This window comes from Hippopotamus amphibius, chromosome 17 (assembly GCF_030028045.1).
Source record: "Hippopotamus amphibius kiboko isolate mHipAmp2 chromosome 17, mHipAmp2.hap2, whole genome shotgun sequence".
Taxonomy (NCBI): domain Eukaryota; kingdom Metazoa; phylum Chordata; class Mammalia; order Artiodactyla; family Hippopotamidae; genus Hippopotamus; species Hippopotamus amphibius.
In genome coordinates, this window is record NC_080202.1 from 16257639 (window position 1) to 16273556 (window position 15918).

The 15918-nt window shown below is 50.4% G+C and overlaps 3 protein-coding genes across 5 annotated transcripts; 2 read left to right on the plus strand and 1 right to left on the minus strand.

Moving 5' to 3' along the window:
- The first annotated feature begins 1323 nt into the window (after positions 1-1323).
- Positions 1324-4219, plus strand: VTN (vitronectin). Its single transcript, XM_057714901.1, has 8 exons — positions 1324-1481; positions 1571-1690; positions 1767-2114; positions 2192-2331; positions 2592-2748; positions 2927-3079; positions 3435-3791; positions 4023-4219. Exons 1-8 carry the CDS (start codon positions 1418-1420, stop codon positions 4133-4135), a joined length of 1452 nt encoding a protein of 483 aa, XP_057570884.1. The 5' UTR covers positions 1324-1417; the 3' UTR covers positions 4136-4219.
- Positions 4220-5528: 1309 nt separating this feature from the next.
- Positions 5529-7246, plus strand: SEBOX (SEBOX homeobox). Its single transcript, XM_057713808.1, has 3 exons — positions 5529-5559; positions 5725-5885; positions 6055-7246. Exons 1-3 carry the CDS (start codon positions 5529-5531, stop codon positions 6433-6435), a joined length of 573 nt encoding a protein of 190 aa, XP_057569791.1. The 3' UTR covers positions 6436-7246.
- Positions 7247-8935: 1689 nt separating this feature from the next.
- On the minus strand, positions 8936-15858 carry TMEM199 (transmembrane protein 199). 3 transcript variants are annotated; one of them, XR_009049943.1, is made up of 7 exons: positions 15626-15858; positions 13956-14029; positions 13546-13635; positions 12991-13033; positions 12667-12779; positions 12193-12384; positions 8936-11925 (listed from the first exon to the last, which is right to left on the minus strand). XR_009049943.1 is itself a non-coding variant. In XM_057714903.1 (6 exons), the coding sequence occupies exons 1-6, from the start codon at positions 15834-15836 to the stop codon at positions 12289-12291; spliced, it is 627 nt and encodes a 208-aa protein (XP_057570886.1). In that variant the 5' UTR covers positions 15837-15858; the 3' UTR covers positions 8936-12288. The 3 variants fall into 3 exon arrangements, 2 of the variants coding, with proteins under 2 accessions (XP_057570886.1, XP_057570887.1); XM_057714903.1 differs by having other exon boundaries at positions 8936-12384; XM_057714904.1 differs by lacking the exon at positions 12667-12779 and having other exon boundaries at positions 8936-12384.
- Positions 15859-15918: the final 60 nt, after the last annotated feature.

The following is a 15918-nucleotide window of genomic DNA, read 5'->3' on the forward strand; positions in this document are numbered from 1 at the left end:
CAGCCTCGCCCCTGAGAAGCCGCTGACCGGGAGCCGACGCCCCGCCTCTCGGTCTCGCGGGGCTCCGCCCCTGCCGCCTGCGTGGCCTCACCCCCAAGTCTTCTCCAGCCCCGCCCACACCCTGGCCAGGCCTCTCCCCCCTAGTCACCTCTCCTGCCCCCTCTACTAGATGCAGGGGAAGGAAGTGGGAGGAGAAAGGACTGCCTCGGTTTTGCGTTGGAGACGCTGGAATGGCACTGGAATGTGAGGGCAACAAGGTTGAGTGTGCCCTTGCCCTGCTAGTGGTTAATGCAATCATAATAACAATTCTCAAGACACTTTCTGCCTGTTTCTCAATTAAGTCTTACATCATGCCTACGAGGCAGGAATTAGTGCTCCCATTTAATAGCCGAACAGACTGAGGTCCATAGAGAAGATTGCCCAAAGTCACACTCGCTTCCGATTACAGAACAGAAAAAATCAGTGGAATCTCTGAGGATCACTTCCTCCAGGTGGTGGGAGGACTTCAGGAGGTCTGTGGACCTCTGAAAGTGGGCACAAAATCAGGTGTTCTATGCCAGTGAGCATCTTCTAGGTAGAGGGATTCTATTTCCCACTAGAGCCTAAAAGTGTGGGGGACTGGACCACTTGTTACCCTTGGGGAAAAATGAGAGTGGGGACAGGGTGTGGCCTGCTGAGAAGCAGTAAATTAGTGGAAGACTCGGGAATCACATCCAGTCCAAAAGGTTAATATTCACCCATTTACCGTGCTGTGAAGACCAGCTTGGGGAAATCAATGCACCCTAGAGATGAACCCAGAAATGAAAATTTGTTCTTTTATGATTTAAAAAAACCCCAGTTTCACTAGCTCCTACCCTCTCTTTCACTGCCCTAAATACACAAGGGGTACGTGACGCACCCAGCCAGGGATGCGCCTGATCAAACAGATCACAGGTCAATAAACATTAATGGCGAATGAAGTTGGAGCTACTCCAGGAGTTGGGCATTTTGTCTGCTTTAGCTCCCAACATCCTGTGAGGCAAGTATGATTAGTCTCATTTTACCAAAGAGAGAACTAAGGCAGGTAAAGCAGTTTGTCCAAGGTCACACAGCCGGTGAGCAGCTGACTGGACTTCTTTCTGCCCTCCAGATTCACGGTGCTAATCCTCTTTGGAGATGCCCCTGAGCTTGGCAAGGATCCTATTCACAGCTCTCCCAGGCCCAGAGTTCCAGGAATGAATGTGACCCTTTGCTGCAACAGCCTCTGGGGTTGGGGCACTGGGGGCTGGGCTGGGGGTTGAGCAAACAGAGCAGTAGAAAAGGCAGCGCCTCTTCTCTGGTTCCCTGCCTCCCTGTCTTGTCACTCCCTCCCTTCTTCAGGCAACAGCAGAGACCACAGGGAACCTAGTTCACCAGGCTCGAGGCTGGAGGCCCTGCCATGGCATCCCCAAGGCCCCTTCTGATCCTGGCCCTGCTGGCGTGGGTTGTTCTGGCTGACCAAGGTGCAGGAGGGTGCTGGTGGCCATTTGGGTCAAGGGTGGGCAAGGGTAGCCTGGGCTTTGCCGTGCCAACTGACACCCCCTCCCCACAGAGTCGTGCAAGGACCGCTGCACCGAGGGCTTCAACGCGGAGAGGAAGTGTCAGTGTGATGAGCTCTGCTCTTACTATCAGAGCTGCTGTGCTGACTACGTGGCCGAGTGCAAGCCCCAAGGTGCGTTCAGAGCGGCTGGGCGGGCCTGGGGTCCCCTCTGCAACTGGAGACTCACTACCACCCTCCCTGCCCACAGTGACTCGCGGGGATGTATTCACTCTGCCAGAAGACGAGTACAGGTTCTATGACTACCGCGAGGAGACCAGATCCCATAGCAGTGTCCAAGTACAGCCAGAGAGCCCCAACCAGACCCCTGTCCTGCAGGCCCAACCTGAAGAGATTCCTGGGCAGAAACCTGTTCTGAACCCTGAGAAAGAAGCCCCAGGACCTGGGAAGGAGGATTCAAAGCCTGTGGTGGGGCCCGTCAGGACAGAGACTGATAATCTAGAGATTGCCGAGTCCCCAGCAGAGGAGAAGCAGTGCAGTGGGAAGCCCTTTGATGCCTTCACCGACCTCAAGAATGGTTCCCTCTTTGCCTTCCGAGGTGACTTGAGGGGCAGGTCGTGGGGGTAGGGATCTGCCCCAGAAGCATCCTCCCTCACACAGCCTTTCTCCCTCTAGGGCTGTACTACTATGAACTGGATGAAAAGGCAGTGAGGCCTGGGTACCCCAAGCTCATTCGAGATGTCTGGGGCATCGAGGGTCCCATTGATGCCGCCTTCACCCGCATCAACTGTCAGGGGAAGACCTACCTCTTCAAGGTGCCAGGCCCAGGGGCTATGGGTCAGGGTTAAGGGTATCTAGACAGAGCTTGAGGGCTGCTCTGCCCAGGACCAGAGTGGGCAAGAAGGCTGGATTCCGGCCTGTGGTCCCTGGCTGGGGCTCTGTGAGGACACAAAAGTCCAAGTCTCCAGGTCCTGGGCAACAAGCCTAGAACTAGGGCTGCTGCCTTGGGCAAGGGCCTCTGCCTCTGTGCACAGCCAGCTGCCTCTTCCCCCTCTTTTCCTTCCCAACCCCTTAGGGTAGTCAGTACTGGCGCTTTGAGGATGGTATCCTGGAGCCTGATTTCCCCCGCAACATCTCTGAAGGCTTCAGGGGCATTCCGGACAACGTGGACGCAGCCTTGGCCCTCCCTGCTCACAGCTACAGTGGCCGGGAGCGGGCCTACTTCTTCAAGGGTACTCGGGGGATGGGTGGGAGGGCGCGCAGGCAGTGGGGCAGTCTCAGTTTTCTTCCACACTTCACTGGGGACAAGCCTCAGATTATCAGCCCCCCCATCCCCCCCCTCCCGCCAGGAGCTCCTAGCTTCCACAGCCTCTGGGCTTTCCAGTCTTGCTCACGGCCACCCCTCCCCAGGGAAACAGTACTGGGAGTATGAGTTCCAGCAGCAGCCCAGTCAAGAGGAGTGCGAAGGCAGCTCCCAGTCGACTGTGTTTGAACACTTTGCCCTGATGCAGCGGGACAGCTGGGAGGACATCTTCAGATTTCTCTTCTGGGGCAGTTCCTCTGGTACGGAGGGAGGGCAAGTCTTGCTTCCCCAGGGGTAGAGGTAGGGCTGGGCTGGCCCGAGGGGCTGTGATTGTGCATCTATCGATCGAACGCTGTTTGCTCAGGCCAGACTTTGCTTCTGTTGACCTTTGTGGGGGAGGCTTGCCTCCACCCGGACCCCAAACCTTGGACTTTGCCTAGCACAGCCAGCAGAAGGAGGGGCTGTGGCTGAGGCCACCGGGGAGGGGTATGGTGGAGGGAGGCCAGGGGAAAGGCTGGGATGCTGGGCTCTGTCACTAGCTTGCTGTGTGTCCTTGGTGAGGCGTGGCCCATCCTTGGCCTCCAAGGCTGCCCATTAACCCCTTCCTTGCCACAGGTGGTGTTAGAGAGCCCAGGTTCATCAACCAGGACTGGCATGGTTTGCCTGGACAAGTGGATGCAGCCGTGGCTGGCCACATCTACATCTCAGGCTCAGCTCCCAGCTCCTCTCGGACCAAGATGACCAAGTCTGCACGTCGCCATCGTAAACGCTACCGCTCACGCAGTGGCCGAGGCCGCAGCCGCAGCCGCAGCCGCGGTCGCAGCCAGAACCGGCAATCTCGTTCCCCCTGGCTGTCCTTGTTCTCCAGTGAGGAGATGGGCCTGGGAGCCTATAACTATGATAACTACGAGATGGACTGGCTCGTGCCTGCCAGCTGTGAGCCCATCCAGAGCGTCTACTTCTTCTCAGGAGGTGGGAGCCCCTGCCTGCCCTGTAGCTGGTCTAGCTGGGTTGTCTCTGCTGGCCCTGGTCCCCATGGGCTGAACACAGCCCTTGAGTAGTGACTGCAGAAAGCCAGGCAGGGAGTCCTCAGGTGCATTGAGGATGTTCACTTACTCTTCCAGGAGAGACCTGGGTCTTAGGGCAGGATGGGCAGGAGAGACAGGTTGGGTTTCATACACCCTCTCCCAACCTCTCTTCCAGACAAGTACTACCGAGTGAACCTTCGCACGCGGCGAGTGGATGCTGTGATCCCTCCCTACCCGCGCTCCATTGCCCAGTACTGGCTAGGCTGCCCAGTCCCTGGCCATGAGTAGAAGTCCAAGTTCAAACAGCTGGGTCTCTGCTGCTCCCTCGTGCAACATCTTCCTTCCAGCTCAATAAAGATCCCTTGGCCCTGAGTTTAAGACTACTGTCCTGACCAGGGTGGACAGGCAGGAGGCAGGGATCTGCCTGGGTAAAGGAGGGGAAGTTGGGCAGTCAGCATGGCTTGGGGGAGGGGACAGAGAAGATCCTCCTTGTGTCCAGCCTGTGTTGGGCTCAGGCCCTCTCCATGAGCCAGAAAGGCTGTGAGTTGGGAAAGCCTCATGAGTGCAAGCCTTCCTCCCACACGGAGCAGCCCCCAACAACCCACCAGCAGCTAAGCAGCAACTTGAACCCCTCTAAGGATGACAGGATTCACCAAGCCACCCTACCCAGTCCTGGGCTTGTTTTGCTTCTTGTCACTGACTATGGTCTTGGAAGGGGCATGGGAGCAGGAGGTGGTGGGTTCCGGCTTTGCTTTTCTGCCCATCCTGGACCTGAAATGCTGTTGGCTCAGACACTTAAGTCCCTGGGGAGGTGGTCACTGTGCTCCCCCAAACCTATCCCTATGATCATGGGCCTTTGAGGTCTCTGTCTTGGGTCTGGGGTGCAGCACGGAGGCAGGAGAGACAGGGACTGAGGCAGGAACTGAAAGGACATTCAAATGCACCCACTTCTCTTAGAAAAGTGGCCCAGAAGACTTCCAACGATGAGTACACTGTAAAAACAAACATCTTTCTCAAAACGCCTCAACTGTACCTGTGGAAGCTCCTCTGGTTCCAAGTTCCTGGACTTTAGGAAGTCCGTGTGGGCTCTTGGGGAGCCAGGGAGAAAGGGCTGGGTGCAGGTGAAGCTCCATGGCGGAGCTGAGGGGGATCTGGTCGTGACGTCTGCTCCCAGCCCTGCTGAGGGGAGGGTGGCTCCGGCTCACCTGCTGTCCCCCTGTCATCCTCCTCCTCCTGTCTAGCTTCCCCAGCCCCGTCCTCAGGGGTGGGATAGGACTCCACCCACTCTCCCCTGAAGGCAGCCAGCACCAGGGCCCCAGGACGGGCAGTTGAAGCACGGCTGAGAACATTGAGAGAGGGATCTTGTCGGCTTCCTGGACGGAGCCCTGGGAGGATTTTCACAAAGTATGGGATTTCAGGCATAGATTGCCAGAGCTTGAGGTTTGAGGTGGGGGGGCTGGGGCCAGCTTCTTTTGTGAAGCCCAGGAGGAATAAGGTTGCCCCACCCATACCCCGAGAAGCCCCCCTTTCCTCTGGGGCTTCTCAGCTCTCGACTGGACGCTAAATCTCCCCCCTCCTGGAGGCGGGGCCCGCCTTCTGAGCAGGATAAAACCCCAAGCGGAGGGGACTGATGTGGGCACAGCCTTGGCATGGCTGTCTGGCTCCTCACTCTGCCGGCTCCATGGCCAGCCCAGTGGACGCATCTCCTGCAGGTGATCTGGTGGGAAAGGGTGGGCAGGGGGAGGATGTGGGGAAGGTATGATGGGGAAGGTTGAAGAGGGCTGGGGAGTAGGGGCTTCAGGGTTTGTTGGGGGCTTTGAAGATCTAGTGGAGGGTCTTGCAGGGAGTCCTGGCTTGACCCCCACCCTGGCCTGCAGGCCATGCCCGTGGGTTGGGTCCCCACCGGAGAAAGAGGACCACCTTCAGCAGAGGGCAGCTGCTGGAGTTGGAGCGGGTGTTTGCAGCACGGCCCTACCCCGACATTGGCACCCGTGAGCACCTGGCCCGGGTCACCTGCCTTCCTGAGGCCAAGATACAGGTGAGCTGTGACACCCCCCCCCCCCAGGGTGGGGTTCTCTCACACAGCAGATTTCTAAGCATGACCCACAGTCCCTTCTCTCTGGGTATCCTGACTCCAGGTTCTGCTTTCCCTGTATCTGGGGGGAGGGGATGCTGGCGCCAGAAGAGACTCCTTCTTTCCTTACCAGGTGTGGTTCCAGAACCGCAGAGCCAAGAGAATCAAGAATAGAAAGCCAGGAGGCCTAAACCCCACACCTGAGCCTCCCCAGAGATCCCGTTCTCTTCCGGACCCCATCCAGCAGTCCTGGGAGCCCCAAACCCTTGGGCAGCCTCCACCCTCCAACAGCACAGCTCAGTGTGCCTCTGTGTATCGACATGCCTCCTGCCCAGCTCCTGGCTTGGGTCCAGGGCAGGCCTGGGTGGGGGCTAAAGCTACAGCCCCATGGGGACCGGCTGGGGCTACAGGAGTCCACCTCTCTTCAGAGCGAGCTACTCCTCAGACCTCACTGGGCAGCCTGTCCGACCTTATCTATGCCTCGGCCCTTGTCACCAACCTGGACCACTCCTAATCTAGGTCTAGAACTTGCAAGACCCCTCCTCTGGCTTTTGTAGCCCACCCTTCCCCTTAGGACTGAACACACCAGAAGTGGATTTCCTACCCGCTCCTTTTACACAAGGGAGTTCTCTTATGGGAAGAAAGTTTAGCTCAGGGATCCCTCCCTTCCACTGTCCTCCAGGCCAGCCTAGATGCGGGTCCTATGGAGCGACAGGGGCCTGGCTCCTGCTACCTAGCACCCTGCCCCTCCAGGGATACCTGCCCATCATTTCGGCAAGGAGGTACCTACGGAGGGATGAGGTAGGAGCCCATGTTTCCCACTTCTTCTGCCAGGCCTGGTCCCCAACTCTTCTCATCCCAGCTGACAACACCTACTCTCTCTAAAGGAGAATGGGCAGCTGCCCCTCACCCAAGGGCCCTTTAGGCCATTACCTAACTGACTGTTAAGTGAGCTAGGGGAGTGCTGATCCTACTTTTAGACTGCAGGGACCAATCCTTTTATAGTTCGGGGCCCCCTCTCCCGTCCTCCTGCCACCCGGACAAATTAATCAGAACCATGGATCTGAAGAGGGAATGATATTAAAGTAATAAAGTAGAAATAGAACCTGGGGCTTATGTTGATTTAATTTTCACAAATATCAGATTGGCTGCCCTCTGACCTGGGGCTGCAGGGACCACCTGACAGATTCAGGATTGGGGGGTGGCAGGGGAGGGGGGTAGTGCATGTGGCAGCGTTGGGTTTTGGTTTCACTGTCATCTGTAATACCAACTAATCTCCAAATAAAACCCAAACTCTGTACCTTAATCTGGATTGTTGTGTGCTGCAAATGAATTCCGATGGGGGCTGTTTGCTTTTGAAATTTATCTCCATCACCTAATCCATAAATAGGGCCAGGTTCCATGCAGATTCTGGGTGGGAGGTATTACCCAGGCTTCTGTCAGGATTAGTTAGAGGGAAAGTTAATCGAAGGGCTTAGGGTTCTGGCTGACAGACCCTGGAGAGATGGGAGTCTCAGCTGCACCCCCCTGCTCCTGGTCCCACTTGTTCCAGGACACTCCAGCTGCCTCCACTTCTGGAGCTGCTCTGCTTCAGAAAGAAAGGCTTGGAGTTTGCAATTGGTTTGTGCCGGATTCAAATTCTTGCTGCTGTGTTGTCTTGGAACTCTCCAAAAGTCTATAAGCCTGAAAGATGGGGAAGATAATACTCATCTCCTCTCTATTTTGGGAATGAGAAGCCATAATGTAGGTGAAGGGCTTCACGTGGTGTGTGACACGTTGTAAAAACTCTCAATACGTGCTAGTTCCTGCTCCTGGCAGCCATGAGAAACTCTGGGAAGGTTCCAAATTTCTTGTTCCTCTGACTCCTTTCTCCCAGGGAAGCCCTGGACCCGGACTGCCCTGGAGAAAGCATGATATGGAGAGGTGGCTGAGAGAGCAGACAGAGTTCCCTTCTCTGGGACGAGAATGAGAGGACAGGTCACCTGACTCCTATTTCTCATTCTGCCGTTGCAGATGGAGGCCACCTGCACTGTGGCCATTTCCTCAGCAGGCACTAAGGCTTTGACTGCTTTAGACCCAGAAGCCAGAACAGTGATTGGCCCATCAAGGAGCTCTAAACTACTCAATGCCACAGAAGCCTATTGGCTTGTGAGTAGGCGGTTGGGATGAGGCAAAGACGCCACTCAAGAAAGAGGAGTGCGTGGGGAATGACTCCAATCGCATCCTGAGAAGTCGCCCTGGGTCAGAAGCTGTTTAAAAAAGCCTGCTCCACGGGAATTCCCTGGCAGTCCAGTGCTTAGGACTTGGCACTTTTGGTGCCATGGGCCTGGGTCCGGGAACTAAAGATCCTACAAACTGCGCTACCAAAAGGAAAATGAAGGCCTGCTCTTTAAAATTTGGAAGTCTTCCAACCTGAATCCAGGTACATGGAGGCTGTGAAAGCTTGAGGATATGTGGGCACCCTGGCCCATGGAGTTTATTTTTATTTTTTGTTTAAAATTTATTTATTTATATTTATTGGCTGCGTTGGGTCTTCATTGCCGCGTGCAGGCTTTCTCTAGTTGCGGACAGTGAGGGCTACTCATGTGGTGCACAGGCTTCTCATTGCAGTGGCTTCCCTTGACGCGCAGCATGGGTTCTAGGTGTGGAGGCTTCAGTAGTTGTGGCTCACAGGCTCTAGAGTGCAGGCTCAGTAGTTGTGGCGCACGGGCTTAGTTGCTCTGCCACATGTGGGATCTTCCCAGATCAGGGATCGAACCTGTGTCCCCTGCATTGGCAGGCAGATTCTTAACCACTGCGCCACCAGGGAAGTCTGGGCCCACAGAGTTTAACAGAGGTAAGTACAACTGTGACTCTCCAGAAAACTTCAGTGGAGCGCTTTTTTTTTTTTCCACGTTTCAGGGTTGTGTAACTATTTTGCACAATAATATATTTTGTATAATTTTTAAATTTTTAAACTGTGTTTATTACTATAATCTACTTAATCATCTTACTTACAGTTGATATTTGTTATATCCAATATAGAATTTTATTATTAGACATAATCTGAGATGAACATTGGCATGTATTTCAAAGATCTCTGACATATTGATAAATCACTTTTTTGTGTGTGGGTAGCTTTTATTTTTTGGGGGGAGTCTACTGAACATTTATTTATTTGGTTTTGATGCTTTAAAAATTTTTTTGTATTTTATATTGGAGTATAATTGATTTACAATGTTGTTTGTTTCAGGTGTACAGCAAAGTGATTCAGTTAGACATATACACATATCTATTATTTTTCAGATTCTTTTCCCATATAGGTTATTACAGAATATTAAGTAGAGTTCCTTGTGCTGTATAGTAGGTCCTTGTTGATTATTTTATATATAGTAGTGTGTGTGTTATTTCCAACCTCCTAATTTATCCCTCCCCCCCACTTTTCCCCTTTGGTAACCATAGGTTGTTTTTTAAGTCTGTGAATCTGTTTCTGTTTTGTACATAAGTTCATTTATATCATTTTTTTTTAGATTCCGCACGTAAGTGATACTATATAATATTTGTCTTTCTCTGACTCACTTCACTTAGTATGATCATCTCTAGGTCCATCCACGTTGCTACAAATGGCATTATTTCATTCTTTTTTATGGCTGAGATAAATCACTTCCTAAAAGCATTGTTTGTACGCTTTTTTTAGATTCATATTTTTTAAATACCTCTTTTACCTGATCCCTGATGTAGATCATCAGAACTCTCCAGATATCTTTAGGTCAGCGTATGAAATACATTTTCTCTAAGAAGAGCTAGAATGGAGGATGGTTCCACATTACTGACTAAAGCCAAAGAGCAAAGTGGTGACCATCTGTTTAACCCCCCAAAGTCTGTCTTACGGCACAGGAGTTGCCAGGCTCCCTACTACCAAAGCTTAATAGTGACCCCACAAAAGTATAGGCAGTATTCTCCACTTTCCCTCAAGCACCCTAAGTATGAAGGAAAAGAAAGAAGAAAGAATATAGAAAATTAGGAACTGCATCAGACACAATGAACATATCAACCTCAGACGCATGAAGGTTAGGAAGAGAGAAAAGAGCTATCAATTATTAAGTGCATGGTGAGAATGAGTTCCCACTCCACGTTAGTAGTTCATATGTACTTTAATTTGATCAATTTTCTACCTTTAAAAAGAGACTGGTTGGTGTTAACTGGAAAGAATGGTGACATGACAGCCAAAAGGCCAGGGGTTCAAGCTGTGGCTTTAACAAGCTCTGTGGCCCTGGGCGAGCCAGATGATCCTCCTGAACACTAGGTCTTTGTGAACTGCTTTGTTGGGAAAACTAATCTGTTTCCGTGGCGTTTTAAAATTCTGTGGTTCTCCGTTCTGATTTAGATGTATCAGGAATAAAATCTGTAGATTTTTTCCTCCTTATTTTTCTTTCCGTTCTCTGCCCATGTACCCCAGAGGTGTATTGTCAAAGGTGGAGAATGGACTATAGACCAAAACAAATAATTCAAATGGATTTTTTAAGCACATAGCATACACACTGGTCTGAAGCTCAAAGCTCTCTCCATGTGCAAGACCCAGCCACTTGAGAAGGGATGACGTCTACTAGAATTCTAAAAATCTGGCTTGGCTTTGCTTATCAGGAGCAACGAGTGACTCAGTGTAGCTTTTTAACTCAATCTTAAACAGTCTGGGTTGCTAGAAACATTGTAAAATGCCACCTGCATTTTTTTTCTCCCAGTTGATATTTCTTCCAATCAACAACAGAAATCCTAAGATTTCTCAACAAAGTGATCTGTGGTGTAACAGAAGGGCCTAAGCCCTCCCTCTCTCTCATGTAGAATATTGCCCTGAGAGGCTGACTTGCTATAATTCAAGAAATTGGCAATACTGCAGAGAAAACGTCTACTGAGCCAGTAAGTGTATAATTTCTAAGAACAGAGGAGTGTCCTGGGGGAAAAAAAAGACCACAGGAGCTCATACACTGAATAAACAGAAAGACAGAGTCCACCGTTAGGAGCAGACCCTGACCAATTCTCACAACTATGGAAATCTTTGGCCTTTCGTGTTGTCACAAGATTTGAACTAAGAATATGCTCGGTACAATAAATATTTATTGGGTAAATAATAATGCGGCTATAATTTCCAAATGTCTTATACAGATTCTATCAATACACCACTAATCTAAATTCCTAGAAGTTTAACATTACACAGAGACTTCAGAACAGCCTAGGAGTCTTTGGCTCCACTTCACAGAGGAAGGACCGTAGTTGGTCATTTGACCTCTCTCAGCCTCAGTTTTGTCTTCTGGAAAAGAGGCCTAAAACCACTTCTTTTTCCAACCTCTGGGATTGTTGTGAAGACCAAAAGCAACCACGTAAAACAATTAGTCGACTGTGAACTTTTACACTCTATTTTTCTGCACTTACCCAAACATGTTTAAGAATTCACATAAAATAACCTATATTAGGCTTATGTATAACAATATGTACACACAACATATATATTGTGATGTGTATACTCATATTCATAGATATAACTATACATATAGTTAAATCTGAAAATAATCCCGTCTACAAAGATTGTCTCCCTTTATTAGTTGAGACAATTCACAGTAGGCATACGCTCCCCACAAATGCAAACAAGCACAAGGGATTTTGCAATTAAAAGCAAACATACTGTTTTGCCATCTGAACTGTTTTCATTTTTGGAGGCAAAGCAAGGGGTGATGGGAAGGTGGGAAGTTTAAGGAGTGCTGGTGAGTGATGGAGAAAGGCAGAAGCATATAGAAAATCTGAACAAGACAAGCAGAAGGAAGAAGATGAAGACAGAAACTGAGATTCCAAAAATGTAGCTGCCCTGCTTCCGATTCCACCATCCTGTACCAACCGGCTTTCTCTTATTTGATGTCTTCCAGCATAAACTGCAGAAAGAGAATCCCTTCTGCTTTCTTGGAGTCTTTGGATCCAAATCACAGGTCTGCACCAAGATGTGTGGAACAAGGATGACCACTGATTTGTGCACCTGGGCAAGTAAGTTCAAGGCAGTATGGTTGACTTCTGGAAAGGTCTGGATTCTCTTTACTTCCAGTGGGGAAAAACACCAGCCCCAGCAGTGCCCAGAAAGGACTGGAGAAGGCAGATGGGCACCAGGGTTCAGGAGAATGTATAGACAGACTAGTTCTTTCCAGTTGTTGTCTGAGTCTCCTCTACTGACCCTCTGTAAACTGACAGAGGATGGGGCTCCCTGCAGGAACAGCAGGTGGCCTTGACTTGGGGCGCTCTCACTAACCAGAGCTGAGTCCAAAGAGCCTGATGGGTTGACTGAGAGAATCAGTGACTGGCAGCCGGGAGCCTGGAGTCTCCAGACTTCGATGATGAAGCACAGTTACGGCTCTCCCAACTCGCCTTCCATCACCCGCACCATGACGTATAGCTCGGCTAGACCCACCACAGAGGCCACGATCAATGCAGCCAGTACCCGCTGGGAAGGGAGAGAACCAGCCTTAGGGGATGCAGGCTTCCAGCTCTGCAGCCTCTAGCACCTAATAAGGATGGCGAGAACCTCAACCCAGCCGTAAGTTGGGGGGGAAGCGAAGGACAGAGGATGTGGACTCTCTTGTGGTTTTTATCTACCCCCATGAGTGCTGGACAGAGCAAATGCCCCCCTTGTTTATCACATAAATACCTAACCTGTTCAAGACATTTTCACATGCATCCTCCCTTTCCCACCTGGAGCGCCCTGCCCTGCCCAGTTCCTACTCACCGAGGTCATTTCTGTGAAGATATACTGGCTCCCAAGGTAAGTGCAGATGAAGGCAGCTGCCACCGTGACAATGAAGTTGAAGATGGTGACGACCAGAGCCTTCACTGACCTCACTTTAGGAAGGAGCCCGAGGAAGAAACCTTTAGGTCAGCATCCTCCAAGAGGCCCTTTTATCTCACAGCTGCCTCCCGCATCAGCTGGGTTTCCCTCAAACAGCAAGCCTGAATAGCTCAGGCTTAAACCCAGAGCACTGGAGTGGGAAGGAGGGCCATGACCGACCAGCCCCAGGGAGAGGCTTTGCAGCCTGATTTCCTAGTACCTCACCTTGCTTTCCCAGGTCACTGAGGGTTCCACCATGCCTTGAATCCTGGGAAAAAGTAAAAGCAAAGGATTTCAGAATGGAAGCAGCTCAGAGGCAGCCTAGAGAGAATTGATTTGTCAGTCTGGGCTCAGCCCTCTTTATTAACCAACACATTAGCTCTGCCTTCTCCATGGACTTTGTCTGGGACCAGTTGGATTCTTCTCTGGACCACAGGTCAAGCACTTCAGAGACAAGACATAGGTTCCCAGTATCCATGTACCCCTCTCCTGCTCCAGGGCAGGGGCATACCAGAGAACAGCAGGGAACCCTGCCATAAGAATGGCTCCAGGCTCGTCCCCACCTCTACAACCCCTAAAAATCAGTCACTATCTGAGCCCAGAGTCTCAGTAAATGAGCTGGGAATTGTATTTAGCTTGTACACAGTACAGAGCTTCTATGGTCCCTTCATAGTACACAAACCAAGTTTCTGTATTGCTTCTTTCATCTGTACCTCTTCCCAGTACACAATCCTGCTTTCAGGGGCTACACAGTCCATGTATTGAAGAGCAGGCCCTTACCTGACAGGTGACATTGCGGGTGATTCGCTTATATTCCTCATTGGCCAGCTGTATCTTAATCTTCTCCAGACGGGCAACTAGCTCTGGGTTCTGAGGCAGAAAAATCAAACGAGAAGAATGATATTCCCGGCTTGCTAGAAAGCATGTCACAATCACTGGTTTCAGGGGGCAAAGTACTGCTAAGAAGACTCACGTACCAGTCCTGCCTCCAGTACTTTGGACACTTTATTTTTGAATCTCAGTTTTCCAAGCTGTCAGACTGGGAGGACAATATCTGATTCCCCCACCCCAGCACTCAAAGATTTAAAAGACAAATTTTTGAGCACCATGGTTGATTCATAAATTTGGATATATCATGAATAAACCCAACTTGGCCAACAGCCACTCTCACAAATATATCCCTTACATACCCGAGGAGGCTTCACAACCTCTGGGAGATAGATTTCACTGCCTTCTAGGAGCTCATGAAGGTATAGTGTGGAACCTGGGAAGAAAAGATTTCCACAAACATAATGATGCATAGGGCTGAGGTCAATGGATTAAGATCAGAGAAAGGTCTAGCCCTTCAGTTTTTTCTACCAAAATAAAACATGGCCATTCCTATATCAATCCATCTCCAGGATCGTTTTCAAATGGGAAGAAACTAGGACAATCCCACATAAGTATCTCCTAGTGCTACATACTGACTTTAATACTGTTGGTTCTCAATTACCCTACCAATGTCACAGCTAATAACGCATAAGCCATTTATATTTGCCTTGAAGTTAGGTCATTTCTGTGGCCACAACAGAACTTGCCCTAGATAGCTTTAAGGCATAGTGGTGGCGAATACTCAGAGGACACTGTACTAGATGATCTCTAAGGTCCTTTTCAGTTCCAATAATTGAAGAATCTACCCTTCACATTTCTGGATAGGCTGTTAATTCTAGCAAAAGACTTTACATGCCAGTCCTATTGCCCCCCTTCACATGTTAAGGCAACTGAGGCCCAAGGAAGAGAAAAGACGCCTCCAAGAAGAGTCAGTAGCAGAGTTAGGACTAGAACTCAGATGCTACTCCCAGTTCCGATCTTTCAACACAGTTTTCCATCATCCTATATCCACAAAAACAAACAAAAACCCATCAGATTTGACACTTTTAAGATGGAAAGAAATCCAGATTCCCAATCAGGGAAAACTTACTATGTTAAGTGTTTTTTTAATGTGGCTTAAAAGAAGGAAACTGAACCTGTGCAGTGGGTTAGAACTTGGACTTCTGCAAGGGTCAGGTGGGCCTAAGCGGGCCTGGAAGTAAAGAAGAGACTCAAGAGAATAGAAACTGCACAAGTAAATTTTGTCATCCAGGAAGAACTCCAGTGGAAATTATGAAGGGAGTGGGTTCCCCATGGTTTATGAGGTGACTCTTGCGTTGGCCAGATGATCATCCCATGGGTGAAGGAAAGTGATGGATTTGAAACCCAGTCCCCCTAAAACTCAATTCCCTTACTGAGTTTATGATCAATGTCTCTATCCAAAACTTTATTCCTTTTCCTGTCCCCTCTAATCTCTATCTTCTGCCAACAATATTAATGAACCAGAGTCAGATGACTAAAGCTGCTACTGCTCATAACACCTTTAACATACTAAAATTGCTGTTATAGATATTATCATTAACCTGCAAGCTCAGGTTGTTTCTCCAGGGCAAGGTGAGTTAACAGACTCTGGAGCCAAGGACCACTTGGCCTGAGAATCCTAAATCAGAGACATCCTGATTCCCAGAAATGTCACATGACAATGATTATTCGCAGCCTCTTTGTTCTTCTCCTTTAAAAGAAAACCCCTCAACTCAAAGACCAAGGTGGAGCGAATCTGATGCTTGTCTTCCACTCCCTTGCTCAGCACCCCGCATTAAACACTGTACTTTCCTTCACCACAACCCTGCCTCAGTAGCTTGGCTTTGCTGACAGTCATGCAAGCAGCCCGAAGTTTGGTTCGGCAATAGATACCTCCCTCAGAAGAATGCTAAAGGTAGGCAAAAAAGACCTCAGGAGGGACTAAACTCTGGAAAAAAGGAGGCAACTCTGGACTGGAGACGGGGCTCACCCCTTTCTCTCAGGTACTGATGCAGATCCCGGATCAGGCGGAAAGAAACCAGACGAGCGGGGCCAGCAGGGCGATTGCCCCCCTTGTGCTTCTTCCCTAGCGCGGCCTCAAGCTCTGCCCGCAGCTTCCCAGGCAGCTGCTCTGGCTCCAGCTCCCCACCGGGGCCCACAGCGCGTACAAGCCGCTCGCCAGCTAACAAGCAAGACGCCATGACTAGTTGACTTTAGGGTCAGGTGACCCCGAACCGGGACTTCCGTTCGCCTGCGCCGGAAGGAGCGCGAAGCTCGCGGGGC